This window comes from Manacus vitellinus, unplaced genomic scaffold (assembly GCF_001715985.3).
Source record: "Manacus vitellinus isolate BGI_N305 unplaced genomic scaffold, ASM171598v3 scaffold_6_pilon, whole genome shotgun sequence".
In the NCBI taxonomy this organism is placed as follows: Eukaryota; Metazoa; Chordata; class Aves; order Passeriformes; family Pipridae; genus Manacus; species Manacus vitellinus.
In genome coordinates, this window is record NW_021940750.1 from 15,731,586 (window position 1) to 15,752,059 (window position 20,474).

A 20,474-nucleotide genomic window follows, 5' to 3' on the forward strand; every position below is an offset into this window, starting at 1 on the left:
AGTTACAAGATATTTTTCAATAAAGTTTTCAGAGGTTAAATAAGATTATATTCAAACAATAGTGCTTGGAGTCAAACATTAAGCAGTATTTTTATCCTCTTATCATAACTACTATAAAGGAATCTATCGTAATATCCATATATAACAACTTCTATGTAGACATACAGTTGGGGAGGCTAAAAAAGTTACTTAGTCATCTATTTATTAAACATAATGAAAGTTAAATTCACAGCACATTGAGCCAACATTACCTGATGGTCTTCATGTTTTAATAAACTAGACAGAGATTCCACACAGATCTCTAATGAAGAATCCTGAGGTTCCATTTTGCCACAGAGTCTGGATACTACAGCCATAGCTGAATGCAAAGTATCTTTATGAACAAGGTGTCCACTGTCACGAATGAATGTCAGAACACAATTCAACCCTCCGGCTTCAAACACAGCTCCTGACTCACGTGTACAGATTAATTCTAACACCTAGGACAAAATTAAATTTAATTTGAATGAAGCATACAGAAAAAGCCAGTTATTTATATCCTAGTCAGATGTTTATATCCATATACAGAACTGGTTAAGAAAATGAAACAACAGGAAAAAATAAAAACTCCTTTCTTCCTCAACACCCAGAAGCAGCCAAAGTCTCCAATACTCTAGTAGTTAGAGCTTTCTTCAAAAATACAGGAGTGAATACAAGAACATCCCCCAATGGCATGGTCATAACAGGTGTTCAAGAAGACAGATCCTGGGAGAATTAAATCTCGGGATAACACACAACTAAGAGGTCTGAAACTTCTAAGAGCACCATTACTCCAGTGATGCACTTCCAAGTAGACTGAACTAGCAAATCGGAAATAGATGCATAAATTCTGATGCCATGGTAATCAAGGACTACAACTACATGCTACCACATGGCCATGAGTTATGCTTTAAATTAGAGATTTTAAGGGTCTTGTAAATTTTTCTGAAAACTTCACAAGGGTGCAGGGAAGCTGTGTCTAGTGTTATTGAAGACGAAGCAGACAATTTTTTTTGCAACAGGTAATTAATCTGAACCTGGAGCCATTCTTCATTCCCTTTTTAGCACAAAAGTAGCTCTTGGCATTCTAGTCATATAAGATAAACAGGAAAACCTTCTTCTAATATTTTGTTTCTTTTTCAATAAATCCAGTTTCTTCTTAAAAACAAGGTTCTTAAGTATACGTACCTTCACACACTGCTCAGCCAAATCTCTGCTCGTTCTGTTGTTAAGTTCAACAACTACTAAACGATTACAAAGTGCCTTGATAGCTCCATCCACTCCCACAATCCTACGGGTGCATTCAGCCGATACATCCAGATAATACGTTATGGCACGAGCTGTTACTTCCAGTACGTTGTCTGGAGCACTTTCATCCAGAAAAATTTTGCACAGTGCTGGCAAAAAAGTTCGAGGAGGGCATCTGCAGGAATAAAAACAGAACTCGTTATTACATTGTGCCAGTTTCTCTACATTACGTAATTTCATACAGTCTCACATCAGCACATTAGTGCTCTCCATGCACACGTGATTTGCTCAACTAGCTTATAGTTGGTTCAGAGCATTCCTTTAGAACACTACATCTCACACATGAAAATTCATATTGATAATCTGAAAAGATGTTGTATTAGGGGAAGAAGCCAGCAGAAAAAAATATTCTTGAAATTTTAAAATCATACAGGAAAAAATATATCATCTTGGGAATTTATTTTAGGAATAAACCTCACATCACCAAACAATGTATTTTTTCTTTAACAGAGCTTCAAGGTTCACGATGATTAATAGCTACTTGAAGTTTTATGTTTATACAAAGACTAAAGATTTTGGTTTTGCTAAACAATTTAATTCTGAGTGGTCCTTCTTCTCTATGTTATTTCCCTTGTCTTTTTATCCTATTTCAGTCTCCTTCCCCACCTCTGCCTCATTTTTTTCCCCTTAATCATACTGAGAACATATTTAATTAATTTAGCTTGTTTCTATTGCATTTTCTCTCCATATGCATTGCCTTGGTAGCCTCTGCCTCTTCTTTTTACTGTGAGTCTGTATGTTGAATATCCCCACAACTTCAAAACAAAATAAGCAAGCTGCAATGGTCCTTATTCTACCCTTCTGACACAACAGAATATAAACTGAAATAATTACTTTTCACAGCTGTGGTTAAGACTGATTTGGATCAAAAGTTCTAAGACACAGACCTATACTTTAACTCATTTTATCTTCCAATAGCATACTTACTTAACTATAAATAACAACATAATGATGGCTCACTGCAGTGGTAAAAGACTTCCAAGGTGATGGTGGGGAATTAAGTGAAGGGGATATATGCTGTGACAGTAGTCAAAATAACTGATACCTCAACCCTAGATGCAGTAGACCAGACTAAATCTACAAGAAGCAAATAGTGCAACTTTTCCTTCAAGTAAGGCTTTGGTCTTCAAATGACAGCCTAAAACTTTTCTAAATCCAAAATAGAAAGAATAACATGTTTTTTGGCCTGGAAGACAGGTGAAGTACTTGTTGATGAATCATTCTGAAGACTCAGAGGTCATTCAGTATCCCATCTGGTATGCAATGACTCATAAAAGGGACTAAATCCTGGGACAGCAAAATGCTAATAGTTTCCTTGAAGATCTGACCATGCTTTATGAAGTAATTAATAATACTGCCTGACAAATAAGTACATTACCCAATGATCCTTAATGACAAAATAATAAGTGAAGCTTCAGTAAAGTCAAACCATGTAAGTAAAACTTGTATTAGCTTATCCAGCCTATACTGTCTGTTGTTCTTAAAAAATGTGCTACTTAACTGTACATCTTTAAGAAAAGTTTATACAGTAAATTGGCATTTTTCAGGCATTATCCACTGGGGGAAAAAAGTCTCAAATTTGTGCTCATTATTAGACAACTATCATACAATGACACAAGAAGCACATAAAATTTATCAGCACATAAAATTTAAAGTGGACAATGCTATCTGTTTAAGTGTTTTGGTGTTGGATCTTTTATATTGAATTTTACGCAACCCCAACAGAACACTAAAACACTGCTATGAACAGTGTTCTTCTAACACTACAGTGCAAGAAAAGAAAAATCCAATAACCACAAATCTTAAAAAGCCCCAAACAAACCAAACTCACACACGTATAACCAAGTGAGAAGTAGGGAGCTCTACTGTCTCCATTTTAATTCTAGCAAGAGTAGTAAAACATTTCTCTTAGATGGCCAAAGACAGCAGCAGAGAGTCCAAAGCCATACTTAGCAAATCTAAAAATTACATTTTTTTCCCTGTGATTTAACAGTTTATAAAGAGACACAGCTCAAAGGGAAGTTGGCTGTATTTTTTGAAAATGAAAATTTAAAAATTTGGAAGAAATTTGTTCCTATCCACCAGAGCCAATTACCCAGCAGATGTAGCAAAAATATGAAGTTATAACACCAGTTAATTTATATTGAATTCTTTGTCAGCACACAAATGCCAGTGCACTGTATCAGCAGTGCTCCTCTTATAACAGCACAGCTCTCTAGCAAAAACGTAAGGGTTTGGGTTTTTTTAAAATTACTTTTCTTTTTTTTGCCAGAACCTCTAGTTACATTTATCAGATACCACCCTTTTTCAATCAGGAGGTAAATAACAACCTCCACTTGCTGTCAGGACATGTGTTTTCTGACTTAGAGGAATGATTTCCAGTCCTCCAATAAGGAAACCAAGTTTTATCACAAGGTTTCGGGAAGAAACTGTAGATTTGTCACACATTTAACCTGTGAATATTGCTTGATTCTCAAAATAAAAAGCCACCCAGACTTAGCTAATTTTGTAGACTACAGTAATGCACACTGAATTCCTATAAAAGCAGCAATATTAAGAACTTCACTTGTTCTGAAAAAAACATTCATCGTTTCTGAAAACAGCAACTGATTTAATTTTAACAAGACCTTCCAGGGAAAATTCTTTCAAGCTCCTTCAACCTCTACGTACTTGATGTTCATTTCTTGTAATAGTCTGTCTTTGGGGTTTTTTGTATATTTTGGGGGTTCCAGTTGTACTAACTAGAAAGGTAAGAGCTAGACTATACCATCTAAAACATTAGCAGAAACATTTTATAAAGGACCTGTTCCATAAGGTTGTCATCCAGGTGTTTTAGGAATCTTCTGGCCCAGGTTTTATCAGCTGTGTGATGCTCCCAGTTAATTTCTGGCAAGTTGAAGTGCCCCATAAAGACAAGGGCAGTCGATTTGTAAGTGCCCCTTAGTTCCTCAAAGAATAATTCTTTGGTGTCATCATCCTGGTTGGGAGGTCTATAGCAGACTCCCACAGTGACATCCACATTATTTGTTTGCCCCTTGAGTCTCACCCAGAGGCTCTTGATTGTGCCATTGCCAAATGTGAGCTCCATAAATTTAACCTTTCCACCACATACAGTGCCACTCCCCATGGCCTGCCTCTGCCTATCCTTCCTGAAGAGCCTGTAACCATCCAACAGGGCACTCCAGTCACAGGTCTTATCCCAACAGGTTTCACTTATGTCAGTGCTGTCCAACCTCTGGGACTGGGCCAAAGCTTTGAGCTCCTTTTGTTTGTTCCTCATGCTGCATGCATGGGGGTAGAAATATCTTATTTCAGGCCAATACATTGCTATACTTTGTTCTCAGCAGCACAGTTCTTTAACATTTCAAACTTGCACTGGTATCAGCAGAAAAAAAAAAGTTTGCTATGCCAGCCAAGCGTACAAGTTTTTTCACTATGCATAAATAACAGCTTTTCTGGACAGCTACAGACCTTTTATAGTTCTATGAAAATACAACTATCGAGTTATATTTGTATGCAATTCTGAAATACATCTTCAAGAAGCCAGGCCCAAGCCCCTTCAGATAATCTTTCACTTTGCAGGTGTCAAGAGTTTGAGAAAAGACAAAAATAAATAATTTCCTAGAATTTAAACAGTATTCCTGATGTGCAGATTGTTATAAATAAGATAAATTTCTCTTCTGAACTAAGCGAAACAATCTAGTAGCACGAGCTTCCTGGGGACAAATGTAATTGACTGGCCTTCACAAGTACCACATAAATAAGAAGGCAGGAATGCATTCACACACATACCCTGCAAGTTTTAAATATTGTCATCTTTCCACCTTAACTTATAGCAACTTTGTGGTCATTAGACACAAAGGATCATGACTGAGCCTCACTCATTGCCAGTTCTGAACTTCTCACTGCATTGTCTTCTCAAACTATGGGTAAGATTGGAAGGGACTACTGAAGGTCATTTAGTCCAACCCTGGGTCCCCAGAGCACATTACGCAGGATTTTGGCCAGGTGTGTTTTTAATATTTCCAGTGACAAAGACTCCACAACTCTCTGGGCAATCTGTTCCAGTGCTCAGTCACCCACACAGTAAAGAAGTTCTTCCTTATGTTCAGGTGGAACTTCCTCTGGATCAGTTTTGGTCCATTGCCTCTTGTCCAAGCAATAGCTTGGCACCACCAAGAAGATCCTGGCTCCATCTTCTTGGTGCTTTCCCTTCAGATACTCATAGACATTGATGAGGTCCCCTCTCAGTCTTCTCTTCTCCCAGCTACACAGGCCCAACTCCCCCAGCCTTTCCTCATAAGTGACATGCTCTGGCCCCCTAAATCATCTTCACAGCCCTTCACTGGACTCACTCCAGGAGCTCCATATTGCAAAATAACTTTGACCTTGGTTCTGTAATAACTGCAGATACATTCTTTGCAAAAATATTTGGTCCAGGCATTAGAAGATTTGGTAGAATTAAGAGCAGCAGCTGAATGAAGCGACAGCAAATTTCCTACATGAGTAGACACACGACATGGACTGCTGGAATTATTATTATTATTGTAAACAGGATTAATACATTTATGAAACATCTGCAACACAAAGCAAAAAAACAAACTGCAGTATTCTGTAGTACAACATCTCTGTATTTATTTCACAGTGAAAACTACAAACTAGTGTTCCAGCAGACAAAGAACAGTCAGCTACACAGGAGCTCTTGGAAGAGGCACATAGAATCACAGAATGGCCTAGGTTGAAAGGGGCCTTAAAGACCATCTACTTTCAACCCTCCTACTGTCAGAAGGGACACCTTTCATTAGACCAGGTTGCCCAGAGCCTCATGCAATCTTGCCTTGAACACTTCCAAAGATGGGGCATGCACAACTTTCCTAGGCAACACTGTCCTGTCACTACACACCTTTGTAAAAAATCCCTCTCCATCTTTCTGGTAGGTTCCCTTCAGGTACTGGAAGACCCTAGTTAGGTCACCCCTAAACCATCTCTTTTCCATGCTGAACAAACCCAATTCTCTCAGCCTTTCCTCACAGGAGAGGTGCTCCATCCCTCTCATCACCTTGGTGGCCCTGCTCTGGACTCGATCCAGCAGGTCCACATCCTTTCTGTGCTGCAAACCACAAAGCTGGATGCAGTACTCCAGGTGGGGTCTCACCAGAGTGGAGTAGAGGGGCAGAATCCTCTGCCTCACCCAGCTGGACACACTGTTTTGGATGCAGCCCAGGATATGTTTGGCTTTCTGGGCTGCAAATGCACATTGCCGGTTCATGTCCAGCCTCTCATTCACCAACACCCCCAAGCCTTCTCAGCAGGGCTGCTCTCAACCTCTTAATTTCCCAGCCTGTATTGATACCAGGGGTTGCCCCAACCCAGGGGCAGCACCGCCACTTGGTCTTGTTAAAACCTTAGAGAAGCCCATGGGCCCATTTCTCAAGCTTGTTCTGGTCCCTCTGGAGGGCATCCCATCCTTCAGGTGTGTCAATGGCACCACTCAGCTTCGTGTCATCTGCAAACTTGCTGGGGGTGTAATCCAGTTCATGTCACTAATGAAGATATCAAATAACACTGGTCCCAGTATGGACCCCAGAGGGACACCACTTGTCACTGATGTCCACTGGACTCTGAACCATTGACCACTACCCTCTGAATGTGACCGTCCAACCAATTCCTTATCCATCCAACAGTCCACCCATCAAATCCATCTCTTTCCCATTTAGAGAGAAGGATGTTGGGAGGGACCGTGTGAAAGGCATTACAGAAGTTCAGATAAATGACATCTGTAGTCTTCCCTTCTCCACTGATGTAGCCACTCCATCATAGAAGGCCACTGGGCTGGTCAGGCAGGACTTGCTGTTGGTGAAGCCGTGCTGGTCATCTCGAATAACCTCCCTGTCCTCCATGTGCAGAGTTTCTAGGAGAATCTGTTCCATGGTCTTCCCATGCACAAAGGCGAGGTTGAGAGGTCAGTAGTTCCTAAGGTCCTTCTTTCTACCCTTTTGAAAGGTGGGTACATTTCCCTTTTTCCAGTAACTTGGGACTTCATCTGATTGCCATGACTTCTCAAATATCTTTGAGAGTGGCTTGGCAACTACAGAGAGGTTGTGGAGCTTCCTTCTCTGGAGATATACAAACTACACACACTATACAGATAAATTCAGATTCTTTTTTCCTGCTGAAGTCCACTCAGGCCTTATCAGCCTCTAATGTTCCTGTCAACAAGAGACCAGAAAGGACCAGTTCCGTCATCCACACAATCTAGATCAATGGTTCAGCCTGTAATAGCAGAGAAGCTGGGTGTACAAACACATCCCCACTGCTCCAGCCATCATCTTCTCAAACAGGTGGCTAGAATAATTATAGCATAATTATTCATGCAGCTGTCATTTTGAAGGACTTCAGTCATTATGCTGTAGGTAACCTTTCTATCAACAACTATATACAAACAAAAGTACACAGGTCAGCTTTACAGAGATCACCCTTTAATCCCCAAACCCACACTAAGCTATGACATAGGTCTCTCATGGTTGAAACTATGAGGACCTGCTATATATTGTCTCAGGGACAAGAACGTGCATCTGTGAGTAGTACCAGAAAAAGGTCTAGAAGGGGTAGGTGGGAACACCAGCCTACCATGAGAGATGGGATATAACATCATCACAGTCATATAGTAAATGCTTGTACACCCCTCCCTTCTGTTCACACAGCTCCACTGGGGGTTTCTGTGTGCTGGCACTTGACCACAAAAAAAAAAAAAAAGGAAAGTGTTGCCCTTACTCAGTGGACGATCTTTATGTTTCAAAATTGTGCAAATGGGCTGTCAGAGTAGTCCTTGAGTCTTCTCTCGATCCAGTCCCAAGAAAAGGCACTACAGCATTATGCAAAGGCAGCACAGGGAAGAGAAATCCACTGCTGACCTGGAAGCAATTCTAGCAAACAGGTTCCAAGTAGGGCACTTTCTGAGGACCAGCCTCTTTTTTTAATGAAGCACCAAGCAAGCGAATACAGTCAACACCAGCAAGAAACAAAGAGTGAGTCAGACAAGTCATGTTACATATGCATTACTAATACACTATAATTCCAAGGTAAGTCCTTACTGGCTTCCTGAGTCAGGCCAAAATAGATCAAAGGGACCTAAAACTGCCTCAAATACTTGCTGTGGAAGATTAGGGCCCATTACTAATACAGACCTTAGTCTTGTTCCAACTAAGACTATGCTCAGAATTAAAATGTAATTTGACAGGTAGCAAAGCATTCAAGGAGTGTCTATACCACAGACAGGGTCTGCACATGGGACTCCCTTTTAGAAAACAGTTTACATGGGAAAAACAAGGCTGCCAAAACTTCCTGAGACAGTAGGGAGGCTGAGGGAAGAACTACAGCACTGAATGAACTGATGTGACATGACAGCAACCAATGTTCACCTTTTAGTACATTTCCATCTACTGACAGATGATGCTTTTGATTACCCAGAGCAAAGCACACAAATAAACCTCTCATTACCGCAGGCATCAACACCCACTGAAGGGAAAAAAGCTGAGTGCATAATTTCTAAACTTAAATCATCCCAATATCAAAACTAGTTTCCTATTTTGCTTTTTATCTAGACCATATATCAAGTAAAAGTAATACATCTGAGAAAAAAGTAATTATGACCAAAAAAATTTGGTTTTATCCTTAAAGTTGCAGGAGAGGAATCACTGTTCACAGTAACTTTTTGCAGTGGAACAAGTAAAAAGATAGTAGTGAGTTTTCTTTAATACAGAAAAAAATCCTAGTTAGTTTTTATTCTTTCAAATCAGAAATTAACAGCAAATAGTAGCTGCAAAATTCAGATTTCTATTTAGGCCCTTCTTTTTATGAATATGAAAATGAAAGAAATATTTTTAGGTTTTCATTTCATAGGGAGCTGTATTAACATCAAATCGGGCACTTCCTAAAGTACTTTAAATGTGTACTTTAGAAGAGTGATTAGGGACTACTTAGTGAATTAATGAGGTTACTCTGTGTTACTCCTTAGTGAAAGAAGGACTTCAAGTTAATGAGGTTACTCGACAACACACACTACATCTCTTGCTAATTACTTTAAGTCTCCAAGTCCACCCAACTTCATTCCTGTACTGTCAGGATAAGAGCTTCTGTCTGCTACCTACTGTCTTGCAAGTCTCCACCCACCATAGTTCCAAGATCTTGCTGGAAGACAGGTTTGTCTGAAATAGGTACTATTCCATATCAATATTTACCATTTATATTCTAATCTATTAAGATTAAGGCAGTAGAGCATTCTCTGTTCCCAGTACTAACATCGAGAACTAAACCATATTAAAAAGTGCTGATTCCGTATAATTATTCTGTATGATATTCATACTTTCAGTGTCAAAACTAGTTATTAGATTGTAAAGAGCATGATACCCAAATTCTTTAACATACATTCTTCCTCTGCAAAAAATTTACTTGGCCTAAAAACATTTTCTAAATATCATAATCATCTTGATGACAAGAAAGGCTAAGAAAATTTGTCAATACAATTATATTACTACAGAATTTACAGCACTATAATCAGCATAACTCTGTAAGCTGACATACTTCTGAACCTTTAGGTTCTTTAGGAACAGGAATATCCATAGGGATACAAAATTGTTAAACAGCTACAGCAGTAAGCTCCTGCCAGTGCTAATCCCTTAAACTCTAATGAAGTGACTCAGCTGATTTTACAGCTTGCCAGTGTAAAAAGATACCAAGGAAGTAAAAATAGGCACTGTAAACTCATTTCTGTAATTACATTTCGTATTTTAATGCAGTTAAAATCCTCAGCTAAAACAGGAATAATAATTGTGAAGACTACTGCTGTGCTTAAACAAAACCTGAAAGAAGGAAAAAAGACAACTCCAGTTCATCCCCAAAACGGTTAATGTAACTCTTGCTAGCATAAGGGTGTGTTACTCAATTCCAGAGTAACCGCTGGACTCAGTCGATGCTTGATGCGGAGCCCCTGGCATGTGACAAAGCCTTTGGCTTCAGGCGCCTGCTCCAAGACATGTGACTTGTGGCAGAAAACCAAGCTCAGCTGCCTGCCAGCACTAGTGCTGGATCTTTAATGCATACCATATGCTGGGACCAGTTAAAAGTGGGAAAATAAGGACTTACACGTGTCTACCCTACTTAATATATAATAATTTCAAATGAAAACTAAAATATTGAAGCTAACTCTCATTAGTAACTGTTTCTGAGGAAAAATATACAAGTTATAAGGTGACTACAATGAACATTTGCCACAACTGATTTCTTCTTAAAGCAATAGTAACTTCAACTCATTTTTGCTTAATGATTGTTTTTCCTGTCTGTAATTCTATGGGAGGAGACCTCAGACTTTCCCTCATTGTTTCTTTTGCTCAAAGACCATTTTGTTTCTACACATGAACTAAAACAATTCCATCCCGTATCCATTCCAGCAGAAAATCCACATTATTAGAAATTAAAATAAATCATTTTAGAAATCAAATTTGATATTTACTTTTAAACTTCCTTTGAGCTAAATAAATGACAGAGCTGAACCCTCTTCTGAGTGTTCACTATTAGGAGGGAACACATAAGTATTCAACTACACATTCAATAAATATCAGTTGTGTAAAATGAAAAAATAAAAAATACATACAAAGAAAGCTTCTACAGCCTAGGTAACTTCTACATTTTTAAATAAATTATCATTAGAGTTGCTCTTGAATTTACAAAGGATGTGTTGGGATGCCTTTTGCATTTTTCAGCATATTATAAAAGCTATGCCATACCTCAGAAAAACATGTTTTTTCTCCTATCTTCAGCATTTTGTAAATATTTCACAGAAAGTTGGTCCACAATAGCTGAATAAATTAAAGACCTTGAAACTACAGGTCTTTCTGCCTATGATTTCCACTAGTAGCAACCTCAATTGTGCCAATAGATAATGCTTCAAATACACATTACATGTCTTAACATTTCAAAAGGAAATAAGCAATTAAAACAAAAAGTATGATTTTGTATATGTGCCTAAACATGCACATCTGACCACTAGCTTCTCCTGGATTTCCAGGTGCTCAAAAAGAGAACTGACTTAAACAAGAAAACTTCCACTTCCTCATTAGCAATCTGCTTAACATCTATGCTATCTATACCGCTCCATAAGAGGCCAACATTAAAAGTCACTTGACTGGTACAGTCATCCAAGAAAGGAAACCCACTACTTGAAATTCCTATAACACCTCTTTTATTGGTCTCTTCCAATCTATTAGGAGTTGGACTCTTTCGAAAGTTCATTAACTTTAAGCCTTAAAATTCTGCACCTATGTTTCACATAGTACTTGCAACAGTCACTTCAATTTTATCTCACACACAAAACTCTAAACAAAAAGGCTACTTCATGATACTACTAGAAAAAAATCTTAAAAATGACAGACTAGTAAACAGTGACAATGTGATGAGTTGTACAGTTGTCTGGACTACCCAGAGGCATTTAAACAAAATGTGTTTTAACACCCACAAATGCCAAGTTACAGATCTTAGTCTAGGTAATACACCAAGCCACACCTAAGAAGCAAGCAATCATATCCTTGAAAGCAACTCTGAAAACAGATAACTAAAACCACACTTACTGTACAACATTTTGGAAACCTGTAACTAAACTTGGCACGTTTAACTGTTAACAGTAAGTCAAAAGTACTACTATAAACAGCATGAATTAAGGCAACACTGGAAACTATTTCTGAAAAAATTGTAAATTGAAGAACTGGAAAGGGGGAGGAAGATCAAGAGTTGATGAGATCTTTGTGTGCAAGTGCATTCACACTATGAACTGTACTGGCTTTTAATCTAATAGGAAAAGGTGAAACAACTGCCCTCTGCAGAATGCAGCAGCCTGGCCAATTCATATGAAAAAGAACAAGCAAATTTCAACAACAAAGACAACTTAGCACATTAAATAGCAAAATGAGATAAATTTAGGCAGGATGCCCTCTCAGAGAGCATCAGCTACACATTATGCTTGTATCAAACAAGATGCTCAATCCAGTAATAACCAGGTAAAATATAAGGGCCAATGACAGAAGAGAGGATGTCAATTTAGATGACCTAATCTTTCCTTCTGGCCTTTGCAACCATTAAGATGGTCAAAATAATTAGACAAGGTTAATTAATCTCCATAATACCAGTGACAATGAGGCCGTAATTCCCATTTTACAAAGAGCAACCAGAAAGACATTAGTTTTTAAAAACTGTTATAACTGGAAAAAAACCCCAACAACCAAACGGCTTTAAAAGTCAGGAATAACTCTAAACAAAGAAGAAATGCTTTGCACAGTTTAAAATAATGAAAACTAATCTACTGTTAACAACAATACTTACCTAATTTACTCATGGCTGCATTCCAGCACAAAACTGTAACAATGATCTGACTTTTTTTTTTCCCTTAAAATAACAAAACGAGCAAATCTGTAGGACACACAATGTGAAATCACCTTGATAAGAACAGAGCTGCCCTCTCAGCCTGTTACTTATTCCATGACTGTTAGACCTGCTAAAGGACACTTTACCACTGCCTGAATTACAAGATGCTTTTAAACCAGCCCAGACTGTAAATACATGCCTGAAAAACAGCAATTTGAATTCCTACCCTTATTTCTACAAGAAAAATTGTTTTCCTGTATGTATCTAATTTTGATTTACTGGAGTTATACAACCCTGATAAAGACAGGAGAATATAGTTTTAAGCAACCAGGTGGAGGTAAAGCTAAACTGTCCCACACTAACAGTCTCACTAACTCCTATCAACAGTCTTTAGTTCACTAGCATTTCTTCACACTTGTCACACACTAGGAAATACAAGATAAAGATTTGTATTTTGCAAGTACCTTTTCCCCAGTGAATAGATACTTTGGAAAGAACAAGGTTTATTGTAAATTAACCATATATGACCTAAAAAATAAACTAAAAGGATTTCTATTTTACATGTTAGAACCCTAAGTTATGATTCCCTGTACAATTTGGTTTTATTTGTCAAATGAACTGATAACTCGATAGTTTTTTGCAGACCAAATCTGTTAATGCTAAATATACAGAAGTGACTTAGGGAACAGCCAAAGAGGAAGACATGCTTTCTCTCTGAGCACTAATAAGGCCTATCTGCTGTATAAGAAAGATTTTACTTTACTCAGGCTTTACTTTACATGTTATACTAGTGCCTTGTTCTACAAATTTTCTTTGTAATTAAGGAAAATATATAAATAACATCTTGCTTGCTAAATACTTTTACTTTGGCAGACAGGAAAAAAAAAATAGCAACAGAAAGGCCAGACCAGAGATGTTCTAATTTTATTTCACCAAAAAAGTAAACAATGAAACAGGGTGAAAAAAAGAAATTGAAACAACTTAGAGGAAAAGGTTATATTAATCATGTGAGATTGTAACGAACAGCCTCTAGCATTTAAATTGTTACAGGTAATTTAAAAGACTAAAAAGCCCCCACTGTATTATATAAAATGCATACCTAAAACTCCCGTTAAAGTGGATTTCATAGCACACAGTTTAACTACAATTTGGGACTAAGACTTGTAATCAAACCAGTTTAGCTATTTTACTCCAGTTCAACTTTTTAACAGAACCATTTCTCCTTATTCATTAAGTTTCTATGGTTCAAGCTACTGGCTTTTGCTGCTGGTAAAATGTTAGCCACTTCTCATGCCAAGTGACTAGCAGTGTCTGTGACTCATTATCACCAGAAGATGAATATGCTGCTAATTTTTGTAATGTTAACATATGAGTAACTTTCAAAATAATTTAACTGGATGTAATATGTAAATCTGGGAAGAAGTAAAGAAATGTCAACTGTTTGGCAGCACTACCTGTTAATGGGCTGCATACCACACAATCTGCTGTGATGCTGCTAGAACTCTGCAAGAACATTATAAAATACACTACAGTACACTCATGCTTGCTTCCCTTTTTAAGTTGATCTGAAACACTACCTTCAATACTCATTACTCTTGTACAGAAGCAAATTATTAGCTTTAAAATACAACATTTCCTTGAGAATGTTTGCAAAGTAACCTCATTACTTTACTGCAATAACAAAGCTCAAGATTTTTGAATCCAACAGTTCAATACTTTTTTCCCCTCCAACTTTGTGCTTTCTTTGCTAAGTGAGATTGTGAATTGCCCTTAACTCCTTAAGAAATAAGCTCAGAAACACTTACGCTTTTAGAGAAAGTGCACACATGTCAACATTTTTTATGTGTCTTTGTTGCACAGCTTTGCCAGTCCTCATAATATACAGCTTTCAATCACCAGATGTACTTCACTAAAATGAGCTTTTTCTTAGCTCCACATCACATAAGAAAATAGTTTCTTACATAAAAGGGGGCTGATACTTAATATTTAAAGTCACTAACTGATCCCTGAAAAACACCCTGTTTTGTTCTCCAAGAAACTGTTTTAAAAGTTCACCTTCCGCCTTTCACTTGTTGAATGCCACAGATGAAAAATTTTCTTCAAGTTTTGTTAATATATAATTAATAGCAATAAACAATTCCAAGATCTTGAAAGGACATCTGCACAGCATCCAAGAATTTGGGAATGCTGTTCTAGCTTAGCAAAAGAGAAAAAACCTTGTAAAGTCTAGAGCCCTCTTTAGGCAAACAAAAATTCCTTTAAAAACACAGATGAAAAGTAATTATAAAATATTATCCATTTATCATTTCAGTTACACTCCCTCAGCACATGACAATTTTGGCTGTTTGAATTGTCATTTGGAAAGACTTTAAAAATGCTTTTCAAGACACCATCTATTTCTAACAGACTTTCAAAATACATAAATTCGCTTTGAAATGCAGGCTGGGATACCACAAGCACCTGAGACAATCCACTGAGAAGTTCTCCACTGAGGACTGTATACCCTTCTTTGCCTCTCCCAGATTTCCAGTTATGCAGTTCTACCTCCTGTTCTAAAACCATCTTCAGCAGAAAACTAACCATCAGAAAAAGAAAACTAACAGCAAGAAACTAACCATCTTCTTCAGCAGGTTTAAAGAGCAGCTTGCTCTTTCAGTGAACTAGAGGAGTCCAGTAAGCCCTAACAGCGGCATGAAGCAGGAGTAAGGTTGTGAGGAATAAAACTGGTAGGCAATAGACGGGAAGAGGAAACTGTCCCTTTTGAAGGTAACGAGCTACCATGTCAGCTCACCAAATGCTTCAGTATATTCAAAAGTACCAGTTTTAACTTCATTGTAATATCACTTCAACCTCGGTAACTTTTTCCCCAATTTACACTTTATTCTCTTATTTTGAGTGAAACAACAGTAAAAGAAATAAACAATCTAGAAGACCAGTAAAATTAAATTATACCAAGGCTCAAAACAAAAATTAAAATGCCAAATGGCATTTTAACTGTTCCTTCTTTCAGACATAAAAAATAACTTTAGAACCACAACAGTGCAGTAATGGAGCATTCATCATCTACATTCTAAGAAAAAAAGCACTTGGACTATTTAATTCATTTATATGGAAATGAAAGTCTGTTCTAAATAAGATTCATAAAACCCACAACTGGTTTGTATTTTAAAAGTTGACTTTTCATTCCTGATTCTCAAATACCCAGAAGATAACTTTAAAAACACTTATGCCTAATTATACTTCTGAGTATCCTGGAGCAGGCAGTTCACCTACCATCATAAGAAAAATTCACTCCTAAGCAACAAATGCTTTTCTACGACAGCAAATTCTGAGGCTGCAAACATAGTGCTCAACTAGTATCAGTACTATGAGGGCAGACAGGGAAGCAGAATGGATCTCCCAGCAATAAGTCTCTTCCAAGTCAAAATATTACCCATCAGCTCACCAAGGCCAAGAATAGGCAATTTCAAATTTTAACGCACTGTACAAAATTGTGCTGTTACATAACTACTACAAATCCAAATTTTACAGATGTATGAATTTTACATTTCCTGTAATAAATGCAGTCATGAAAGAGAACAGTTTTTAAGAGATAAGCCTGAAAACTGTTTTACTTTAGAGCTACAAAACTAAGTGTAACAAACAGCTACCTTCTTAAATGCTTCTAAACCCACACTCCTAAAAAGCAGAATGTATCAGCCATACTCTACCATGCAAAAGAAAGTGAGAGCAATGAAAAAAAAACACGGAACAGAGGCAAAAGAATCAAGATCAGAACTGAAGAAACAAAGATATGTGAGATTTAAAAGTTGTGGTTGTTTACACTTCTGCTACCTCTTTCCAAACTAGTCTGGGCTCTCAAAGAAAGCAGTGTAACACATGCACAACAACACTATTAAGTAACCGGAGTGATTACATCAGAGTTTTGTGCTGTGAGAAATACACAAAAGAGTGAGTGCAGGGACTGTGCTACCTGACATGCACAAATGCAGTTGAAAAGGAGCATGGCATGAACACCAACATGCTTCAAAGAAGGGGCAAAACATGCTTAAACATATCTATCCAGGTGATCATCATAGTCCTAATGCAAATAAAAGTTTTTCACTACTGAAAAAAACACCACCACACAAAATCCCCACACAACATTTCCACACTGTTTAAATTAAAGAAATGTATAAGAGTTGCAATAGGCTCATATGTCAGACCAGGCACTGGTATCACTCAAACAACACTATGTTTTTAATCAGATAATGGTACTTCACATGGCATTAAGAGGAACTCTTCATTTCAGAGATTTAAACTGAAGTTCAGTCTGTAAAAACATTTTTAAAGCTGAAAATTTCTACAAGTGTTAAATATTATATTCAGCTACTGAAAGAGGAAAATAACATCCCATAAAGGAAAGCCAACACGACTTACGTTTCAAAACAGCGATCCACGTTGTCTGACATCAGAAGTAGCATGCATAGCTGTTCCAGTGCTATTAGCTGCATATCCCTTTCATCTCCCTGCCCCATCTGCAGCCATTCCAGCAACGTGTCTGGGTCCACATCTGCCATGGTGGTTTTTTTAATAAAAAAAAAAAAAAAGCCGCTTCCACTTAAATTAAAAAGTACCACAAATATCTTTTAATTGTTCAAGCCGGACTAACTTCAGCACAATTAATTTCTCTCTTCAGTCAGCCTCACACTTTTGCAGTTTTCACCTAAAAGGAAAAAGTAAAAAAAGTAATCATCAAATCATCATCACAATCTTCTTGTTAAACTTTCTGTATTTGCTTCTCCCTAAAATGTACAGCATATGTTTGGGCCGACATTAAGAAAACTTCCACATATTTTATCAGCAAAGTTTGCTTTTTTCCAAGCTTTATAAGTAAACAGTAATGAGTTTGTTCTGTTTTGAGGATAATTCAAAATTAAGACTAGAAAAATTGTGCTTAACCCTTCTGTCTATTCTCAAAGCTAAGAGAGTGATGTTTTGTCCATCCCCTTCCCTTTAATATCACTTTATAATAAAGTCTTCAACTTTATGAGATGTATTACCACCTCACTAAAGTATTCAAATATAGAAAGACAACAAATTTCACATTTTAAATAGAAATCCACAAAAGAAAAACTGAGATGCGTAACCACAGACTTGCAGAATCTTTGAAAACGTTTTATGAATCCTTCCCCTTTTAAGAGCATTCAAGCACAAGAAAAATAGTCTTTTTATGTCAAAAGATAAAAAAAGACAGTATAAGAATCACTTCAGTTTTCAGGTGTTAGGAGTTTGTTGGGTTGTTTGGATTTTCTTTAAAAAAATTATCTAATTCATAGTTTTTTTAAAAATATGCAGTGAGTAATTCAAATAATTCACGTACATATAAGGAAAACAAAATTATTTGCTGGCCAAATGCCATAGTTGTACATGCAAGCTGAAGACCAAAAAAGTCCCCTTAAAATGTTAAGAGATATTTTTGACCTACATGCTTGGTTTTTATTTTTTTACAAACAAATAGTCAAATTCACCTTCCATGCCTAATAACACAGCAAATATGACTATTTTCATATGAAAGCTAAAAGGTTACAAACAGATTTCTCCAAATAAAACACACAAGAAAAAAAAAACTTTAAAAAATATAGATTATAGAAAAAGAGTTAGTTTATCAAACTCATAGGTAAATATGAAACACCGACAGTGTCCCCACAAACTGGGGGGAGGTGGTGTGTGAAGGAGAAGCTTGATCTGGACAAAGTCTGCCTACTTGTTTACTTGCTGCTAACAAGTTAATAGTTAAAAAATAACTCCATGAAGGGCACGTCTATGAAAGGGAATCAGAAATTAGTCTTACATGGAGAAACACACAGTGGATCAGCAGTGCTCTTTCACAACAGCTTCAGACTCAAAGATGGGACAAAAGTATGGCAGGTAGAATTTCTATGTAATTTAGGGTCATAATGCTACAGATCATTCAATTACTGCTTGCCAGTTACATATTTTATATTGTCTTGCTCTAAAAAGTAAATTAACGTTAGTAAATTAAATTTCTGTGCTTTAAACAATGGCTATGATCATCTGAGCTGTTTACAGGCTGTATTTTCTGCACCAACACTATATAATACCACTTTCAGCCAGTAAAAGTGGAATTGTATCGCAAGTATAGTACCTCTCCTTCAGGTGACTAAATCTTTAGTTCCAGGGGAGCAGGGAGATGGGTGATGGCGAGAGAAACAAGAAAATTAAGAAAGACAGTGAAAAGTAGGGTAAGTTCAACATGGGCACCTGCTGTTCTTACACCCTAGACGGGCTCCAGCCAGGCGGAAGCGTCTCTGGAAAACGGAGCTCCCGGGACAGCCGTCCCGGAGCGGGGCCCAGGCCCAGCCCCGCTCCCCCCGCGCCGCCCGGGCCTGCTCGCACTCACGCAGGCGGCCCCCGGCCCGCGCGGGGCTTCGGGCCCCGTCCCCACACCGGCGCCGCCCGGGCAGGGGCAGGCACGCGCCTCCTCCTCCCCGCCGCCCCCGCAACGGGGCACCCGGGGCGTGAAGGGGCTCCCCGGCAGCACCGCCTGCTCTGTCCGCCCGGCCCCACGCACAGACCTCCTGGCTCCACCGCCTCCCCCGCCCGCCGCCTCCCGGCCCGCCTCCGTCCGGGCCGCCCGGCACCGGCCTCGCCAGGCCCGGGCAGCGACGCTCGGAGTTTCCCGGGAGAGACCGCAGGCCGCGCAGGGTGACCCGGCCTGGCGGCCCCGAGAAAGGCGCGTCTGCCCGGCGCCCGGCGGGAGGGCCCCCCGCGCCGTCCCCGCCGCTCACTAGCCTCCCGGAGCCCTCCTGCGCCGCAGCCGAACCCTGCCTCAGCGCCGCGCCAAGAAGCGGGGCAGCGGCGCTGGCGGCGGCCCGAGCCCGCGGCAAGGCGGCCAGCGGCCATCCAATTGACGCCCGCCCGGCGCGGTAGGGCGGGGCGGGCGAGGAAGGAGCCGCCGTCGAGGGGCGGAGCGGAGCCCGGCCCGGCCGCGCGGCCGCTGGGGGCGCTGCGGGAGCGGCCCCTCATGGCGGGGGTGGTGCCGTCCGGAACGCTCCCCACCGGGCAGGCCGGAGCGCTCCGCCCCGACCCGCGCCGCCGCGGAGGGAGCAGGGAGCGGGGCCCTCCGCGGAAGGGGGAGCTGGGCCCTCCGCGGTCTGCCCAGCGGAGACCGCCACGCCTCGGGAGGCCTTTCCCTGGCTGCATCGGGATTTTTTTTTTTATGGTTTGCAGGTCGTTTTATTTCTTGCCGTATTCTAGTTACTTCAGTTCTTTACATTTATGTGGGCGCGTGGGGGCGGTTGTACTTTGCAGGGGCCACTCTTGCAAACACTTTGATCCACCTCCAGTACCTCCGTTAAAGGGGTCTGACGAGCAGGTTTAAAGTCGCAGTAGTGGGCCTTCCAGAGCAGAGGCTTTAAGTTGCCCTTACCCAGTAGTGAGTTTGAGGTGCTGCGCCTGAGTTGTGTATCTTGAGACACCTCCTGCAGTGTAGTCCCCGGCCATACGTTCCACAAAACGCTGTGCAGTTACCTTGCATATAATCAAAATACAAAGGAAACAAACTGCTATAAATTGAAAATGAAGGACTAAAAGCGAAGGATCTTCAAAATAATTTCCTTCTCTATAAGACGACATGTTTCTCAAAGGAATTTAAGTCTATTAATATAAGTACAGTAAATAAGATTATTGTACATTTGAATGTCACTCCTACCTACCTCATAGACATTTCC

The 20,474-nt window shown here is 39.4% G+C and overlaps 1 protein-coding gene across 10 annotated transcripts in view; it reads right to left on the reverse strand.

Annotated features, from left to right (window-relative positions):
• The window catches only part of HECTD1 (HECT domain E3 ubiquitin protein ligase 1), a 58,999-nt gene extending 41,553 nt beyond the window's left edge, over positions 1–17,446 (reverse strand). For all 10 annotated transcript variants that reach the window (XM_018082397.1, XM_008924999.3, XM_018082390.2 and 7 more), the window contains exons 1-3: positions 17,161–17,446; positions 1,207–1,441; positions 252–479 (exon numbers count right to left, since the gene is read on the reverse strand). In XM_018082397.1, coding sequence (XP_017937886.1) covers positions 252–479; positions 1,207–1,441; positions 17,161–17,300 — 603 coding nt within the window. In that variant the 5' untranslated portion in view covers positions 17,301–17,446. The remainder of the gene's footprint in view (positions 1–251; positions 480–1,206; positions 1,442–17,160) is intronic.
• Between the last annotated feature and the right edge of the window lie 3,028 nt (positions 17,447–20,474).